This window comes from Gracilinanus agilis, chromosome 1, assembly GCF_016433145.1.
Source record: "Gracilinanus agilis isolate LMUSP501 chromosome 1, AgileGrace, whole genome shotgun sequence".
NCBI classification, from domain to species: Eukaryota; Metazoa; Chordata; class Mammalia; order Didelphimorphia; family Didelphidae; genus Gracilinanus; species Gracilinanus agilis.
In genome coordinates this window covers 135,491,252-135,510,133 of record NC_058130.1, presented here as the reverse complement: position 1 = coordinate 135,510,133, position 18,882 = coordinate 135,491,252, and the positions used below count along the sequence as shown (strand labels likewise).

Below are 18,882 nucleotides of genomic sequence, written 5' to 3'. Positions count from 1 at the left end.
CTTCCTCCAATTAATCCTTTGATATTCTTTTACTATGTCTGTAAAGTGGTGGGAGTTCAACAATCCATGATGCATTCCTTATTCCCTGGGGAAGACAGCACAGCATCTCTTGAGCTATCTGATAGTAATTGCATTCCAGGGCAGATGATAGTGCGGATAAAAGGCCTTATAGTACTGGGGTAGCACAGGGAGAAATCTTGGTCTCAACTCCATTGAAATACCAACTTTCCCCTGATCCCTTAATTGTAAGTTTTGGCTGACTGAACAGGATGGGTAAAGAATCATGTCTTATGCAGATAACATTGATTTTTTTTAAACTTCTGAGGAAAAAAAAGATCTTTCTTTTATTTTGTGAATTAAGAAGCATTAATGAAGAAAACCCAATTAAGTAGATATCCTTCCTCCTCCCAGTTGTCTAGTTTCTTTAAGGGTGGGCCAAAGCATCTTTTGCTCAGTTAAGAGATGAAGATTCCCGCCCTGAGGCCTTTTCACCTCTGGTGAAATTTGGTTTGACATTTGAAAAGAAATTAGTAATCCTTAATAACTGGGTAGTTTACATGAAGTGATTTTTCTCCGTATCAAAATTTTCCTCTGCTTTTGGTTGTCCTTCAGCATATGTTGTTCCTTTATCACATTACACACTTGATCTTCACTTTTCTGTGATCATTGAACACCTTTCACCCTTGCCCAACTTCTTTCTCTTTATAGAATTCTAAAACAAGGGCTAATAGTCATATAAGGTAGCTCCTTAGTAAACAGAAGTCATGTCCTTTGTTGAGAGAGGATTTATAAACTCCTACAATCAATTTTTTACACATTAGGTGCATCCATTAAGTCTGTCCATAGCTATGTCTTAACAGCCAGCTCTTCTCACACCTATTTAGGCACCTATGTGATAAGGATCAACCTTGACTATAGTATCATCTGTGACCTCATCTATCTAACATATTTAATTTTTGGTCAGCATCTAATTGGCTTATTGTCCTATGTTTCCATCTACTTTGTCATTAACTCCCACCTTTGTTAAAAGTAAAAGAAGCAGTTCTTCCTCCCAGTAGTAGTCTTAGGCAGGACTAGTAACCTTCAAGGCTATTGTTAGCTACTTTTTAGGTCTGGCTTCTCTCCTCAGCTGATGAATGACTTGGTCTTTAGCCATATACAATCTATAGGCAGTTCAGCTTTGATCAATACCTGAAAAAGGAGTACTTAAGGCTTCTTCAGAAGGGATTAAGTGTCTTGTTCTACTTCATATAGAGAACTGTGGAATCCAGCAATTAGAGATTATTTCATTTCCATAATAGAGGGCAGATATTCTAATCCCTTAGACAAGGGACAGATTAAGTGTTACTGGGTGGAGAAATCTTTTTTCTGCTGTGGTTTCACTCTCTTGTTCCTAAAACTTTTCTCAGAGCGTTTATGTGTTACTAGTAGTAGTTTATGAGTAAAGCTTTTTCTGGGAAAATAACAGCGCATAACTAAAAATAAAGGAAAAGAGGAATATGGCACAGTCAGATGAAGTTATGTGAGCAACTGTGATTATATAGTCTTTAAGCCAATCTGACCATTTTCTGGGTTGATTTAAGAGCCCCCTCTGAACTCAACAGTGCTGAGGTATATCTCATGCCCGTAATATCTTACTTAGCCATGGGTTAAAACTCTACTGGCTGAATTTGCATCAATGTTAGAATCTTCCTGAACTCTGTACTCTAATGCTATAGCAAGAAGTCTTTCAGGAATATTGCTGAAATTAAGTACCAGTTGTGTCATAACTATGTGGCCATCTGATAATACTTCTGAGCTAGTTACTCAGCAGGAGCTCTGGGATGTTAGGGCAAGAAGTAGAAGGTAGTTGGTTTTAAAATAAAGGCAAAGGAAAAGAAAAAATAATACCATAAGCTTATTCAAAGATTTTAAAAATCAGAAGTTCCTCTGTTTTGAGTCTCTGGAACAGACTCTACTTGCCATATGTGGAATCAATTTAAGTAAATAACATAGCTATAAGTAATATTTTAAGTTAGGGCAGATGGAACAGGATGGAAGAAGAAAGTGATTTGTCAAATATCTACAAGTCTCCTTCTTACCAGTGAGAAATATGAATTACCACAAAGACTTTTGTTTTTTCCTTTGGCAACAGGTCACATTAGTTGCTTTTCCTTGCCATGAGTGAGGGAAATTTCATAGTTTGCAGCAGAAAATTAATCTATTTCTCCTAGCCTTATAAATATATGTATAAAAATATAAATCTTTCACCGAATCAAAAGTATACCAGCATGTCAGAAAGTAGGAGAATTATATTGTTTCCATTCAAGTGGATGTCATTGTTAGCCTCTCAATATGAACTTGTGGCTTACTATGTGCATTTGATCTTAAAGCAGATCAGTTTCTTGAAAATTCTGTCTCTGGTCATAGTAATGTGCTTGGGATGGATCCTTTGTCAAGTTCTTCATTTCTGAAGTTCCTCTTCCCATTCTGGTCTAAGCAAGAACCTCTGGGTTTTCAGAGGATTGGTTAATATATTGGCCCCTCATCCTTTTGGAGAATATAAAATTAGTGGACATCTCCTGTTGTGTCTTTGAGAGAATGCAGAGGTGACTGAATGTTCATCCTTTCATATAGTGCTTATAATGAGATATGTTGTAATCTGAGTGGGCTAATACCGTTCAAGGGGAAGAGTTAACTGAAAACAGTTGATTTACCAGTATTTCCTCTGTACCCCTAAGTCTGCTGGCCCTTAAGTATAGGAATTACCATTGTTTATGGGACTACCCCATGATATAATTTATAGATGGATGGCCTTTTGAAAACTATATCTTAACACCTAATCACATCGTTGAACTCAGGCTTGTTTTGCAAAGAGATGTTTTGTATGCTGATGCTGGAAACCCCTGAGGAAGAAATTTAAATACTCGGATGCATTTCTAAGGGAATACTGCACTTTGGTGGTTTTCTTTTTTTTTTTTTTTTCTTTTTTTTTTTTTTTGTTTTGTTATTTTTTTAAACAGCTCCCAAACCTTTATAGCTCTCCTAATTCCACAGTAATTTGTAAGTAATATTAAGTTAAACCTTGGAAGCACTACAGCAACCTGTTATCATACATTACTGGATCAGGATAACTGGCTTTAGAGCTTATGGTTTGGCGGCAGAATTTATTGCTGTTTCTTTGAAAAATAGTTAAGCCATATCATCTAAGGTTTTTGGCTTGTTTGAGATGTGAATTTGTTTTATAGATTATAAATATACATATGCAGTGTATGTATAAAGCAGATTGCCTGTCCTTCCTGATTATTTTTTGTACCATATTGTAAATTATATTATTTATTCTTTACCAATTTTGAAAAAAAAAAGTGTTTTGGCTATTTAATATAATAAACAAAAGCTGTTAAACTTCCTATGTTTAAATTTCCAGTTCAACTTGTAAATCTGTTTTTATTATTGTGCATAAATACATACTAATACTTGATCTAATAAGTGTCCTTTTCTGCTTGGTTTTCCCATTTTGATTTGCGTTTTCTACTCCCAGTGGATATAAGTCATCTCTATTATTTAAAATTTAGATTTCTGGAAGAGATAGTGAACTAGTAACGGAAAATTGACACCCAAACTTTTCTTAGAGAAGTTGTGAGGATCAAATAAGAATCCAGAGAGATTTATTCTGAGGTCAGTTTTGCTTCGCTTAGAAACCTTTTAATTTCATTTCTCAGCTCCTCTCTGTGTCCCTGTGTTAATTAACATTTTCACTTTTTTCCTTCCCCATTTTTGATACAGGGTAAAATGAGTATCTAAAAGAGAAGTATAGAATTGGAAATTGCTTCTAATAACTGGCAATTACAGTTTTCATTTTCTAAGTAGTAGTAGGAATTCTTTTTTATCTCGAATCTAGAAACCACCAACTTGTAGCCTGGTCAGATCTGATGAACCCCAAGTTTTAGGACTAGCTTATAAATTGGAGACCCCAAAGCTGGTACTTGTTCCCTGTTCCCATGAGAATCTACCCTGAAGGGAATCTCAGAATAGCAATTTCAGACTGACCTAAGTTAGGGGCAAGTAAACACCCAGTTAGGTGGGGCTAAGGAAATGCCAAGTACTCTTTTTGTCTTAGGTAGTCTTCCCTGTAGTATCGGAGACCCTTTCCCAGGAAGACACACCCTGGACTGGGACCATCCTTTTAGTATCTATTGTGTTAGTAGCCCTTTCCCTTATACCCTAGCCTCTAGCTAAGATTCCTTTGCCAAGCTTGAGTGTATATCCTGTCAGTATGGTTTGAATACTCCCATTTCCTTGTAGCTATGGTAATGTCAATCATCTTTCCCTGCCCCTGGATCCCCCAAATGGTATAGGTTCCCCAAATTCTTTTGTTCCTTGGAGTTGTCAATCTAGCATGATTGGCTCTCCCAGGGGTCAGAGACCAGAGCAACCAGAGCTACAAGTTTCCGGGCTCTGCGTGGACATGTAGCTCACAGCTGTCTGAAGGCCTTGAGGAGAGCACTGTACCCCTTCCTTGATTAAAGAATGGTTTTTCTAACTATGTAATAGTTCTGTATTTTTTCCCAGTTAACATTTACTTCCCCCAAAATGTTTACTTACACTGAAAATATCTCCCTTTCAAAGAAAAGTTGAGTGGTGAATAAATAGTACCTGTTGCCAGTTGCTCTGTAGACAAAAACAAAGAAAACAACTTGGTGCTTGGAGGCTTCATTGAAGTGAAATTCTCCAATTGTGGTTGAATAGATAGTGCTTAGAAAAGACTGACTAAAGGTTTTCCTACCTTCACCCATGTTTCCTTCTCTCACCTAGCAATTCCTAACTAAATAAACCCAGGTGTTGCTACTTCTGTTAAATGCTTTTGGGAAAAGAGAGCACTGTGTCCTTAGGATACATAAGAGATAAGAATTTAGATGAGTAGGTCTCTGAATTTTAGCTTTGTCCAATAATTTAATCCAAAAGGTCATTAAGTGCTTATGTAATAGTATCTCCTTTAAGTTCTATTGGGAGGTAAATACTAAAATTAAAGGAGAGGGTTGGGGAATAGAAACAAAGGGTAGCTGGGAAGATCATGAAAGATCTTTTTGTTTGTTTTTAAACAGGAGAAAGGGAAAAATATTTTTTGTAACAGCCTGTAGGTGAACTACAAGTATATAAGGAATAAGATGGTTTTCTCCATGATGTTTGCTTTCAGTCTAACCATCTCATGTCTGCTAAGACATTTTAAAATATAAACAAGATTGGTCAGAGTACCCATAGCTCTTAAGGAAAAAACATATAAGCTATAAGCTATAAAACATATAAGTATATTTTTTTAATAGTAGCCAGCACATCACATGTTATCCTCACAACCATCCCGAGAGGAAGGTGCTATTAACCTCGTTTTTTTACAGCTGGGGAAACTGAAGCAATTATAAGTTAAGTGATGTGCCAGGGATCACACCCTTGCCTAGGTAATTTTGTAAAACATTCTTATCCTTTGACCAAGTTACCAAGTGCAAATATTAGCTTTTGATCACATTTCTGGTGTATTTATTTGGGTATAATTTACATATAAATGCCTATATAGAAATTAAACCCTTAAAAAGATTTTTTATTAAAAATAGAAATATTTGGAAATACTTTCCCAGTTAACCGCTTTTCTTCTTATTCTAGTAGCGTTGGTTTTGTTTATGCAAAAGAAGAGCTTACATTCCAACTAGCAGATATGTACGCGTAAAAGTCATATACAGGGATCTGGGAGAAAAATGGGGGCAGGAAGGCCTTCCCCAAAATTATAGTGCTGTGTCTTGAAACTGATAACCAAGATTTCTAAGAGATGGAGTTGAGGGGGCAATTATGGAGACGGCTGGAAGAAACCTAAGCAGGACAACTACAGACCGGCCCCTGGAATCAGAAAATCACCTCCCCCAATCCTTCGAGGACAGGGGCGGGGAGAGGGAGCCTGGGATGTTAAAAGATTCCCACTTGGCTGGGGGCGGGGAGGCGGGGGCGGGACGCGGGGCAGTCCGCCGAGATACGACAGGCTGGCTCTGAGGCTCTGATTGGCGGCCGCGGTGCCCAATAGGCGGGCTGCAAGCGGCCCCTGTGCCTGTTGGGGGTGGGTGGGAGCGGGAACAGAGCTGCTCTGCTTGCTGTGCCGGAGGACTGCTGCTGCCGCTACGGCTCCTACCACCGTTACCACTGCCGCAGCCGCAGCCGCAGCCGCTCCCGACATGTTCCAGGGGCTGGAGAACGAGGGCGGCAAGCCAAATTCCAGGTGCGACAGGCAGCGGGCCGGGCCACCGGAGAGACCTAGTCGAGCCGAGGCGGTGCCCGTCCGGCCACCCACCCGGCCTGGGCCACGTTGAGAAAGGAAGCGAGGGAGGCGGGGCAGGCGGTCTCGGGGAGAAGGAGGCCGAGTACGGGGTGCTTGGGAGGAGAAAGGGCCCTCACGTGGGCTGAAGCCGGGGGACCCTGGGACGTCCGGAGGAGAGAACAATTGGGGGCGGGGGAGGGGGTTGGGGAACAATTGGAGTGAGGACCGCAGGGGAAGTGGGGGAGGGGAAAGCGGGATGAGGAGGGAGCATGTAGGTAAGGAGCCGAATTCGGGTCTACGCTGGGTAGGAAACCGGAGAGGTGGGTACCAGGGGGTGTGGCAGCAGGAGTGTGAGTGCCTGGAGTAAGGAGCCGCATTTAAACGGGGAGGGTTGTGAGGAAGGGGAGGAACTATCTCGGGGATTTGGGGCAGGTAGAGTGAACACTGAGCTTTCTGAGAAGACTGGATGGGGGAGAGAGATCCAACCGATGTCGAGAGTCTTTTAGAAGTAATGAAGCAATGGGTATCCACTTACTGCCCTTTTATAACATGTACCTTATTCTGAGGCGAAGGAATGGGGCCTTGCTTTTTCAAAAGGTTTCCTACTCTGAGATCAGGCTCTTGAGCTCTACAGTTGGGTACCCGTTTCCACTTCCTGTTTCCCACTTTTATCCTGCGGAGCTGGTTTGGTAAAGAGATTGTTCTAGGTGTAAAAGATCTTTACACTAGGGGTTCTTAGTCCCTTTTGATGTCATGGACCCCGTTGGCAGTCTTTAGAACCCCTCCCCAAATAACGCTAGAATAAAATGCATAAGGCTACAAAGAAAAATTATTATATTGGAGTACTGTTATGTTGGTTTTTTTCCTAACATTACTGTGACCCAGGTTTGAAAACAACTGCTTCACACTCTAGAGATTGTATGCACCTCTAGATTTTGGGCTTCAAAGGTTAGTCTTATTCTTGTGAAAGCCGGCCTTGGATGACTCAGGTGACCTTTGGGCCATTCGTTTTAGGGTACAGTTGTGGTGGGTCTCTTAGGAGCATCTTAGAAATGTTAACATTTTTAAACTGCTGGGACTGGGTTTCCTTGTATTTAGTTGAATTTCATGCTAAAGTTAGGTATACAGGCAATGTGACCTAATGAATAGGATGTTGAATGTGACATGTCTAGCAAGGCACTATATATATATATATATATATATATATATATATATATCTCCCTGAGATCACTTTCATTGTGCTCCAGAAAAGTGTTGTTTAAACATTTCCATCTATTATATACATGAAAAGCTCAAGGTAAAGATGAACTAAAAGAATCTTTGTTGAGACCAGAAAATTTCCCCAAATGGAACATTCAGCTGAATATCCACGGCTGTGTAAGTTCAGGGAAGAGTTGTGGTGCCAGGAGTCTTGGAAACAATGGCAATGTTTGTGTACTAGCAGAGCTTAGGTGGCTAATGACTAAGCTCGTATTTCTCTTTTGTAGTTTCTCTATGTATGTGATATGTGCACATTTCTATAATAAGTACTTTGGTTAGCTTTGCACTTATCAAGATGCTATTAAGTGCATAAATACCATTTGTTAAACTTCTACTCAATTCTCTTTTCTTGAATGCGTGGGAGATGCCCTTATCAGAAGTCCCATCACCTTGATTTTTCTCTTTAAAAAATAAAAATCCTTAAAATGCTATTTGATAAGTTTTGGAGATAAATTAGGTTTGGGTTGATATATTTTTTCCAAAATTCATCTGTAGCTATTAAGTGGCTTGTTTCATAAATTTGCAATTATTCGACTTAAACCTGGTTGAAAATATTCCTGATTCTGTGTCTTCAGTGTACAATGACATGATCTTCATTGCCCTACAGCATAGTACATCAAAGTAACATCAAAAGTAATATATTTCATGTTTCTGTTGGCTTTGTTTTATTTTGCTTTGCAAAAGGAAAATAACCTTTCATAGTTGTAGGAGAAGGAAGTTCTCTTACAAGATTTCTCTGCAGTTTTATACTTAGGTACAGGGAAATTACCCCTCCCAAGTTGTGATCAGTTCTAACTGAGTGGTGATGGCAGCACTTTATGGCATCTTTGTAGATACTTGAGACTTTGAAGTGAATCACATTTTTCTTCTTCCTTTAGGCACTTATTTTTCATTAACTCTGGCTTCTCATCCTTTGTTTTTTCTAAAGGATTAATATTGCTTAAAGGGATTCTGAAAAGATTTTTGTGTGACATAATGCTATAGCCATTATTATTAATCAAATCTTTTTTCAAAGTCATAAAATATTTGTAAAGAATTTGATTTGGGCCAGATTTCTTGTTGCTATCTCACCAACCCCAAGAGGATAATACAATTTTCAATGTATACCCCAACTTCAAAGTTTTTTTCCCAAATGATGGCTAGTGGAATGACGATATTGTTTTTTTTTTAAATGAAGAAAATTTTCTCATTATGAGTTATATTTGGATCTTTTTTGCTCTTGTTTAAAATGCATTATTTTATTTTAAAATAAATGCTAACTATTCAACTTAAAAATATAAATTCTGCTATGTGTAGCAGTTTTAAGTTATGTAAGAGTGAAAGCAAAATAACAAGTATTTCAAGCTTTTACATAAATCCAGATAGCTTCTTAATCCATGGAAATCTTTTATCACCTTTTATGCATAGTGCCAGTGGGTCATCTGATAGTACATCAGGCATGATTAAGAACCTGAAAAGTTAAAGAACCATTGCTATGGATTTTATATTTTTATTTACATTTCTACCAGCTCCAGGATCTTATTTGAGAACCAGAATTATCTGCTTTTACTAGGTTTCATGAATTCTGTAATTATATGATACTTGTAGAACTTAAGTTATTGGTACTTATTTTGCTCATTTAAATGGACTTCTATTGCTTTCTAGGCTTTAGGAATTGACAAAAGATTTTTGAAGCTCAGGATATTTAGGATAATAATCTGTAGCTGAAATATTCTTTTAGTTGTCATTTTTCAGCATTCTTTTTTTCACTCAATTACTTTTTTTTGATGTTATTTATTTTATATGCCCATTTAAAAAATGTTTTTACATTCCATTCTTAAAATCAGCCATATAACACTATTACTAGACTTTAGTAACTGATATATAAATTCATGTTTCCTCTTTTAAAATTTCTTGTTCTCATTTCATGAATTAATCAAACATTTCTCCGAATGGTGGTTTTTCCTTATTTTTTAAATGCTGGAAGAAGGAAGATATGCTACTGCCATTTATCCTTGGGAGAAGTATATATAATAATAACAACTTCAACATAGTACTTATTACCTTTAACATATATTACTTCATTCACTTAACGGATATTATATAACCAGAAACTGAGATGCATACAAGTTAAGTAACTTGACTAGTCACTATTCAGGCAGTAAGCATTTAAGTACCTACTCTATGCTAGACACTGTGGAAATAATAGTTACCAAGAAAGCCAAAAAATAGCCCCTGGCCTTATAGTCTTATGGGGGAGATAACATGTAACCGGCTATGTGCAAGTTAGATACAGCATAAACAGGAACAGTCAACAGAGGGAAATGAAGATGTCTCAGTGTATGACTGTAAACTTGTCATCTTCTGGCTCGCTTAGAGGAAGAATTTCTTGAATTAGTAGAATTTCAATGGTTTTCATTCAGCAAGAGGAGAGAGACACTACAGAGGTGATAAGTTATTCCTGCAGTCAAAAATTTTGAGGAAGAGCTAGATGAAGCTTTAGAGCAGTGATTCCCAAAGTGGGCGCCACTGCCTCCGGTGGGTGCTGCAGCGATCCAGGGGGGCAGTGATGGCCACAGGTGCATTTGGAGGTGGTGATAGTATATGACAGGGGGCACTAAGTAATATTTTTTCTGGAAAGGGGGCAGTAGGCCAAAAAAGTTTGGGTACACTGCTTTAGAGGATTGGGCTTGAGGGAGGGAAAAAGAAATTTAAAAAATATAGAAACAAATATTGTGTCTGTATATCATATAAACATATTAATATGTACATAAAATTATATATTTTCATATATAGTATAAAATAATGAAGTCACTGAACATCACCAGAGAGCTTTTGAGCCAAGCATAATATAAACTGAATTTGATGTGAAAGGCAATGGGGAACCACTAGAGTTGATGAACAAGGCAGATATCCACGTATTGGGCAATAATGTGACTTTTAACTTAAACCCTGGTTTTGAGAATTGCTTGAAAAAGAAAACTGAAAGTGAATCTAATATTAGAAGATTGCAGTAACTCTTGACATGAGATGAAAGTTCCTGAATACTTTCTTGTTTATAGAAATGAATAAGAAAGCCTAGGTTCAAGAATTAAGTATAAACTTAATTATTAATTTTACAAATTATTTCAATTGATTTCAAATTCACCGAACCCAAACTCCATATATAGTGAAATAGTGTCAAATTCAATTTAGCTTGGTGAATTTAAATCCTTTTAGAAAGAGAACTGTCTGGGCCTAGGAATGTTAAACTCACTGCAACTATCCAAGCAAAATATATAAAGTCTAGTTAAAACTAGAACTGTAGTGACTTACAAATGTATGATGGGTTCAAAATTACTTATCCACCAAAGTACTTTGAATCTTATAAGCCTTTTTGTAACAGGAAATAAAATAAAACTAAAAGTTGCCCCATTCTCTTATTCCCTCTTCCCATCTCTATCCCCCCAACAAATGCTACAGAAAATGATAACTGCTGAATTGTAAACTTCAGCTTATGTTCTTGTCTGTTCTTTTACTCCAGCAGTCAGGGATACATTGGCATCATATCAAAAACCCTGGCACTACCAGCTGTTGTCCTTGGCTTCCATAGTGTTTACTGACTGACCCATGTGTATTGTCAAGTTGTGGTGGCTGGCAACCTTGTCTCTTCTTTGCAGTAAAATGAGTTGAGGATATTGTGTATCCTTGTTCTACAGCTGATCTGAGAACTTCTTTTTTCTCTGAATTACAATAAGTCATTAGTTTTCTTTCTGGTGTTTTATAAACATAAAGATATTAGAGGGAAAAAATGTGGAATATACTCATTCACTTTGTTGTCACCTCTGCTGCTAGACTGCTAGGAAAAAACTGTTGCAGTGACCTAGTTCCTTAAAGTTACCAATAAATGTGAAACAAGACCTATATTTTACCCTTATGAAAATATATCTAGTTGTTCTAATAATGTGATGGTTTTAAAACCAAAATTTGCAATGACATTATGGAAAGAGTACTGGATATGTGAGTAAGAGGAACAAGGTTTAAATTCTGGCTCTGCTAACTAACTGAATAATCTGTACTTAGTCAACAACCATATAAAAAAAGACAGAAACAAGTCCCTACCTTCAAGAATTGTACATTCTAATGGGAGTAGACCCTTTGTAATATCTAGATAAAGGAATATTCAGGATGGTGGTGGTGGTAGAACTTGTCCTTCATACTTGAAGAGTACCAAAATGACATCAGTGGTGGTGTCTTTTGATTCAAACATAAATTGTGGATTTATGTTAGGCAGAGTTGTACAAAGTTATCTTCCAGAGTCATCAAAGCCCAGTTACAAGACAAAAGTCAAGACATTTATTGATGGGCTTCATGGCCATTGGAACAAATTTTTCTTATCTGCTGGAGGAAGTCTTCACACACCAGGGGGAGACACTCCAATAATTCGCCAATGGATTTGAGGCCAGTTGGTTACCCTCAACCTGACTTAGACTGCCTGCTGTGAAGGTTTGTCAGAGTGTGGCTGCTGTACATGCTACAGCTTCTTTGAGCAATAGATGAGAACTAAGTGGTAGATGGATACCAAAGGAGAAAGCCCTGAAAAGGACTCAGCAAGCCCTTAAACCAGAGGTACTAGTCTTCCCCAAATGCCCCATATTACCCCAACATTCAAGATATGTACAGCACAGAAAAGAGCATCTGAAAGAAGAAAGCATGGTAAGGTAGGGAATAGGAATAGGGATGTAGAATGAGTCTTGAGGGAAGCCAGGAAAAGAGCATTCCAGGTATGAGATGCTATTGTTGCTACAGCAAGGAAGATAAGAGATGGAATGTTCTGTTTGAAAAACTGCAAGAAGACCAGAGTAGTGGAATCAGATTTTGGAGAAGTCAGGCTTAAGAAGACCAAAAACAGGAAGGGATCTGGTTACAAAGAGCTTTAATCCTGGAGGAGCCATTGGAGTTCGTTGAGAAGGGGCTGGGTGATATGATGAAAACTGTTTTCCAAAAATCACATTGGCAGCTAAAATGGAGGATAGATTAGAAAGGGGAAGAGTCTCAAGGCAGGAAGACCAGATAGAAAACTATTACTATAGTCTAGGAGAGGTGATGAAGGTCTGTATAAGTAGAAAGAAGGAGACACATATCAGGGATGTTAAGAGTAGAAATGGCCAAATCTGGCAATGATTGGATATATGGGGCGAGTGAGAGGAAAGAGGAAAGGGCAATAACACTGATTTTGTAGACCTAGATGATTAGTCGCACATTGATAGTCCTCAAAACTAAAAGGGAAATTAGGAAGAGGAGGGGAAGTTTTTTGGAGAAAAGGTAATAAGTTCTGCCTTCTACATTCATTTAAGATCCAAAGTGATAGAACACTAACCTTATGAATAAGGGTAGAGCTTACAGTAACATGTTTCTTTCTTGTACACAGGGGAATGAAACCACCTGGAGGAGATTCAAGCAATCTCTTTGGAACTCCAGAAGAAGTTACTCCTTCAAATAAGCCAAATAGAATGGCATCTAATATTTTTGGAGCATCCAAAGAACCTCAGAATACACCTAAAAGGTCAAATCCTCCAGGTGAGAAATTTTCTTTTTATCTCCCGTCATCCTTTTTCCCCTGGCTACTGCTGTTTTCACTGACTTCCTTGGTAACATTTTTTTTTTCCTTTTAAAATTTGCTCTTCTGATATATGGGACAGATCTTATTATTTTTTCAGGTTATTCAAAGGAAAAGTTTAACTTTGTTTCTTATCCCTTTTAGCTCGGGAGTTCACCTGGGAAAATCTTTATCTTAGTTGTATTCTTGTTCTGGTGCCTAGATACCTGGAGTATTAGTCACCTCAAAGTGACTTAATATCTGGAAATTAGAATGACCTCACTTTTATAGATCTGAGAGGCAGGGCTGGGGAATGAGAGGCTGGCTTGGATAAATACAGCATGTCAAGTAGTACCAGTAAAAGAACCCCCTCTAAAACTGAGCCTAGACTCTTTCTTTGAAAACATGAAATTAAAGATTTCAGTGAATCTATAGTAGTTTTGGAAAATAGAAAAGTTTTGAGAAGGAAATGTTATTTGTTCTACCATGGCTTCTTGAATAACCAGTAATGATTTTGTTGCTATCTAGTATTAACATTCATGAATGTAGAAATTTAGTAGTATCAGGACTGGTCTTATAAACTGTTTAATAAAAGATCACAGAATAATACATTTCTTTGAAGACTGGAACAAAGTTTTAGTCACTTAAAGGTGAATGTACCCAGCTCACTTAACACTGATTTAATAGGATTATTGTTAGGTATATTCCCTGGAGACTCCTGAGTTGCTTTGCAGGGCACAGCAGTTAACAGTCATTGTGACACAAGAGTCAATAAAACAAATCTTGTGATACAGAAAGACCTCAGGTGTTGAGCAGGGTTCTGTATCTCAACAGTAGAGCTTCAACTTTCTGGCATGGGAAAAAATGAATGTAAGAATCATTTTGTCTAGGAATTGAAAAGTTTTTTGCTTTGTTCATATATGGAAATTTTAGTTATAGCCAGGGATCATCTTTGCAAATTTCAAGTCCCCCTCTTTAAATTTTATTCTTCAGATTTCCCTTTGATAGTCATTTCTGGAAAGATGGCTTTGAGACTTAGCCACCCCTCCTTCGAGATATTAAGGATGCAAAAAAAAAAAAACCAATCCCTTTAACTTTGACCTTGGGACTATAGTCTTGTCTCTCTTAACTCCTGTTTTGAATTCCCTCTTCTATAATGTATCATCTAAATGCTCACATACAGAGAAAATGCTTCCTATTTTACCACAATGTGAGGAATCTTGGGACACAGTGTAAAGAAAGGCAAATTATAGCTACAGTCTAGTTTTGGGGAACTTAATGTATTTTTTTCCTTGCCTCCCCCCCTCCCCCCAAATCATTTCCAAACTAGGTCTTAGTCTCTTGATCTCAGAGGAAATGGGGTCCTTTGTGGCTAATGGAAAGTATGAACTACCTGGAATTCAGACTAAATTCTACAACAGATAGTTCCTGGTTTTACTTAGCTACTTCCCTTGATACCCAGATATTTCTTTTAGTCTTTTCTCTTTTCTGTATTCTTGCCCTTAACTTTCTCCCAACCTGATAAAATCTATTTTTACTTTTTTTTTTTCTTATGGGATCAGAATGATAGACTTAACTAGCATAAATTTACATTTATAAAACTATGTTCTTATGAGAGTGATTGTGTATCTTTTGGCTATAGATGATTCTAATAGGCCTACAGTCAAGGAAGAGGCTTATTTTTTCTTCCTCTTCAGTTGCTATTTTCTGTTTACTGTCACAATTACTTCTCAGCAGCATACTTTGGCACAAAGAGGTGATTTCTCAGATGACTACAGGCTCCCAATTACCTCTAGAATTAAGTTCAAACTACTTTGTTTAACATTTGAAGCCTGGGTTCCACTTACTTTTTCACTTTTATTATACATTGATCCCATTTGTACCCTCTTCAGTCAGGCCAAACATGCCTTTTTGCTGTTCCTCGGGCATAACACTCCATCCTCCATCTTTGTACTTTGGCACAGGCTGTTCTCTTTACCTAGAATGCACTCACCCATCACTTTCTAGACTTGTAGTTTCATATTAGACCCCTTAGGTCCATCCTTATTCCAGTTCAGAAGTCATTTATGTGGTGGGGGGGGTTATATCCTGCTACATTGCTGATGAATTATTTCGACTAGTTTTTTAGTTGATTCTCTTAAGTATACTAATGCAAAGAGAGATAATTTAGTTTCCTCATTGCTTGTACTGATTCTTTCCGTTTCTTTTTCTTATTGCTATAGCTAGCATTTCTAGTACAGTATTGTATAGTAGTGGTGATCATGGGCATTCTTGATTTACTCCTGAACTTTCTGGGAAGGCTTCTAGCTGGGTAGTAAGGGCCTGGCTGCCTGGTAGGCTGCCTGGCTACCTTCAAGGCTGTAATGGAGCATAGGATAGCTGTATGCAGGGGGAAGGAGCCTTGTTACTGTGTTGCTGGCTTGCTACTGACTTGCTGGGACACTGGTTATGTTAGATTTCTTTCCCCTGTTACTTCAGTGAAATACTCCTTTCCTGCTAACCTAAGTTGTCTAAGGCTGGGAAATTGTTTCACCCTGTCCTTTTGTTGCTGTTCCAGAAATCATTTTGAGGCATTTTAAAATAATTGTTTGGAGGTGAATTTGGGAGCATAAATTTGCCTTATTCCGCTTTGCCTCTCCCACTTCAAAAGTCATAACATCTGATTTCAGAAATGTTTGGTTATATAAAACATAGCAAGATAAGTACACTGATAATCCGGAAAGATAGAGGTAGTAATGGAAAGAGCATCAGACTAAGTCATGAATTCTGGATGTGTCTCGGTTACCAGTGCTACAAACTGCGTGGCCTTGTCTCTTTGAGGCCCAATTTCCTCTTCAAATTATAAACCCCCAATTATCATGTGATTTCTGAAACTGGAATAATGGCAGTATTACTCTGCCTCAAAAACTAGTTTTGAGTAAAGCACTTTGTAACTATAAAACACCATTTAAATATGAGCTGTTCTGATGTGATTAATTCTACAGGAGGCAAAGAAAGTGGTATCTTTGAAGAGCCTTCTCCTGTGCAGGCTCGATATCGTTTGAATCCCCCTGGTGGGAAGACCAGTGACATCTTTGGGTCTCCAGTCACCATTACTGCGCCCTTAGCACACCCAAACAAGCCCAAGGTATGGACTTCTTGCATTCAGGTAGCTGGGGCTGGAGCCAGATAAAAAAGTTTCTACCAGCAGATTCATTAATGGACTCTCAGGCCTGGAGGATTGAGCTACTGGGAAGCAACAAGTTTAATATTTTCCTAGATGTAGCTATCAGTTATTTAAAAAGATGTGTATCTTCCATCATTAGTCATCTGTCTTTTGACAACAAAGAAAGAATCTTGAAAACGAGTCTCTAAAAAGTGGTCTTGGTAGAATCTTAACTTCAACCATTTGAGGGTATGAGCTTTAGTTCTAACTATAGTCAGAAAGGTCATATGAAATTAGCAGATATAAATTGAATTTGTAGTAGACAAAGTCATTTCTGAAAACCTAAAAGTGAAGCAACTTTTTCTTTTCAACAGCCCACTAGCCTAGGAATTCCTTCTCTCTATTCTTTTTATTACATCTATTTCTTAATGGAAGGCCAGCCTGACTCTTAGCTATCTGAAATAGAAAGTAAATATTATGACCCATATATTTTTACTATTATACTCTTAAGCTAAGTCCATTTCCCATTAAGTTGCTAATAGTGATGTGTCCTTTTGCCTCAGTATTTTACACTGAGAAATCATCTTGAAGATCTAGACTTTGAAAATGAAAATGACTTTTGCCTTTGAAGACGCTGACCAAATCTTTGTATGACCTTCCTTTAGGGAGAGCCCAAGTTGTTGAGGTCAGTGATAGCTTTGCTTAAGTCCCACAGCCTGTGATAAATTGACTTAGACTTTCTTTTGTGTTGTTGTTGTTGTTGTTCCAGTTTGTCTGTGATGAATAGGGCAACTAGAACTCTTGAGACAATCTTGCAGAATCCTAGAGAAAATCCTTGCTATCAACAAATTTACTTTGCTTAGGACATTCCTACATACATTATTTAGCCAATAATGGGTGTCCTGAGTTCCCAGAGCAACAAGCAAGCTCCCTGCTAATAACTAAAGTTGATGGATCAACCCAAACATCTTTGCCTCTCACAGAATAGAATAGCACTTACAGGAAGGAGTCGGGTCAGCATTTCAGATAATAAACTGTAATGGAAGAAAAATTTTGAGTTAGCGTAGCTCTGGTGCAAAGATTCCTGCTGATGAGCTTCACTCGTTTTTCCACTCTTTAACAGCTGAGTAAAGGGGTAAAGCAGATTGGTATGACTGTGTGTGTGTAATAAACAGAAGTATAATATCATGCTTGAATTTGAAAAAAAGACTATATGTGTCCTTGAACAAAATTTTGACATGACTCTACTTGCCTTATTGCAGGATCATATTGTCTTACGTGAAGGTGAGGACACAAAATTGCAACTCAGAGGTGAGAAGACAATTTCTATTCCCTCTCTGTCTTTAAAAGGTATATTTATACTGTATTTCCTAGTACTTAGGTTCTGTGCTTTTATATTGTTATTATCATTGTTATTGTCTATGGATGCCTTTTGCCATCTTGCCAGAGGAGGGAAATCTTAGCCAAAAATACTAGGATTAGCCTATTAGATTTTATATGAGGATGCCATTTGGGCTGATGAGCTGGTCTTACTGTGTTGTACTTAAATACCTTCACTCTGCTATAGATGACTCAAGGTTTATGCCCTGAGCATGAGAGAAATTGTTCCTCTGTTTCTACCAGGTCATTAGGCTCAGAAGTGGTGTTTAGAGTAGAAAAAGTATTATAAGCAAGATTTTATCATAAGTGCCTTTAATCCAGAAATCACCTCGATAGTTAAATGTTTGCAATAGTACTTGGGGAAACATCTCTTTAGTTTCTGAGTTCCTTAAATAAACTTCTTGGTTATTCTAGTTCATCTATTCCTTAGAGATGAATAAGATGCCTGGAAAGTACTTTGAGCAGCTCCAAAAAGAAAAATGTAGTAGCCCAAGATCGTATTGGGGAAAACCTGCTGCTATCTTGACTTACTTTTTCTTCTTTATCATCCCCTTTATGCTGCTGCACCTCTTAGAAATTCTTACTCTCATTGGAGGCAAGTCTGAATTCTTGAACTCTGTACATGTGACTCACTATGTTAATGACATTGTGACCTCATTACACAGCTACAGAAAATACACAATCTTCAAGAGAAGAACGTGATGAGAAATGTGACAAAGGAAAGGAGGAACAAGCCAAGGAAACTGAATCTAAAATCAAGATTGACAGCCATGAGCCCAGGCTGGGCCCCAGGCCTCGATCACACAACAAAGTCCTCAACCCCCCAGGTGGAAAATCCAGCATCACTTTCTACTAAAGAAAACTACTACCAGTATCTTCAGACTAGAAATTCTTCTGTTAGGGTGTCAAGGTTTATAGTCTCTATTTAGTACAAGTTGGGGTGGGAGGGGAAGGGAGGGGCTGATCATTTATGTGAAGATTTTCATGTAGCTCACTGCTCACACTTGTCTTCTAGAAACAGCTAGGGCTATACAGGACCAGGGACATTGAACTTTTCAGGGAACTGAGAAAATAAGTTAAGGCAGCAATAAGAAATTCCCCAGGTTCACATCTAAGAATTAATTTCAAAAATGAGAGAATCTTTGATAGAGTGAAAAAAAAATGAGGAAGTTGGGATCTTCATAAATACTAGGAACATAAATGTTTTGGTGGGCAATTCTACGTCTAGGGATGGTCCTGCAGCAATAGCCATTGATGGTT

The 18,882-nt window shown here is 38.0% G+C and overlaps 1 protein-coding gene across 1 annotated transcript; it reads left to right on the top strand.

Moving 5' to 3' along the window:
• The first annotated feature begins 6,197 nt into the window (after positions 1–6,197).
• JPT2 (Jupiter microtubule associated homolog 2) lies at positions 6,198–18,479 on the top strand. Its single transcript, XM_044657101.1, has 5 exons — positions 6,198–6,241; positions 12,930–13,078; positions 16,082–16,224; positions 17,505–17,581; positions 18,313–18,479. The coding sequence occupies exons 1-5, from the start codon at positions 6,198–6,200 to the stop codon at positions 18,476–18,478; spliced, it is 579 nt and encodes a 192-aa protein (XP_044513036.1). The 3' UTR covers position 18,479.
• The last annotated feature ends 403 nt before the right edge of the window (positions 18,480–18,882 follow it).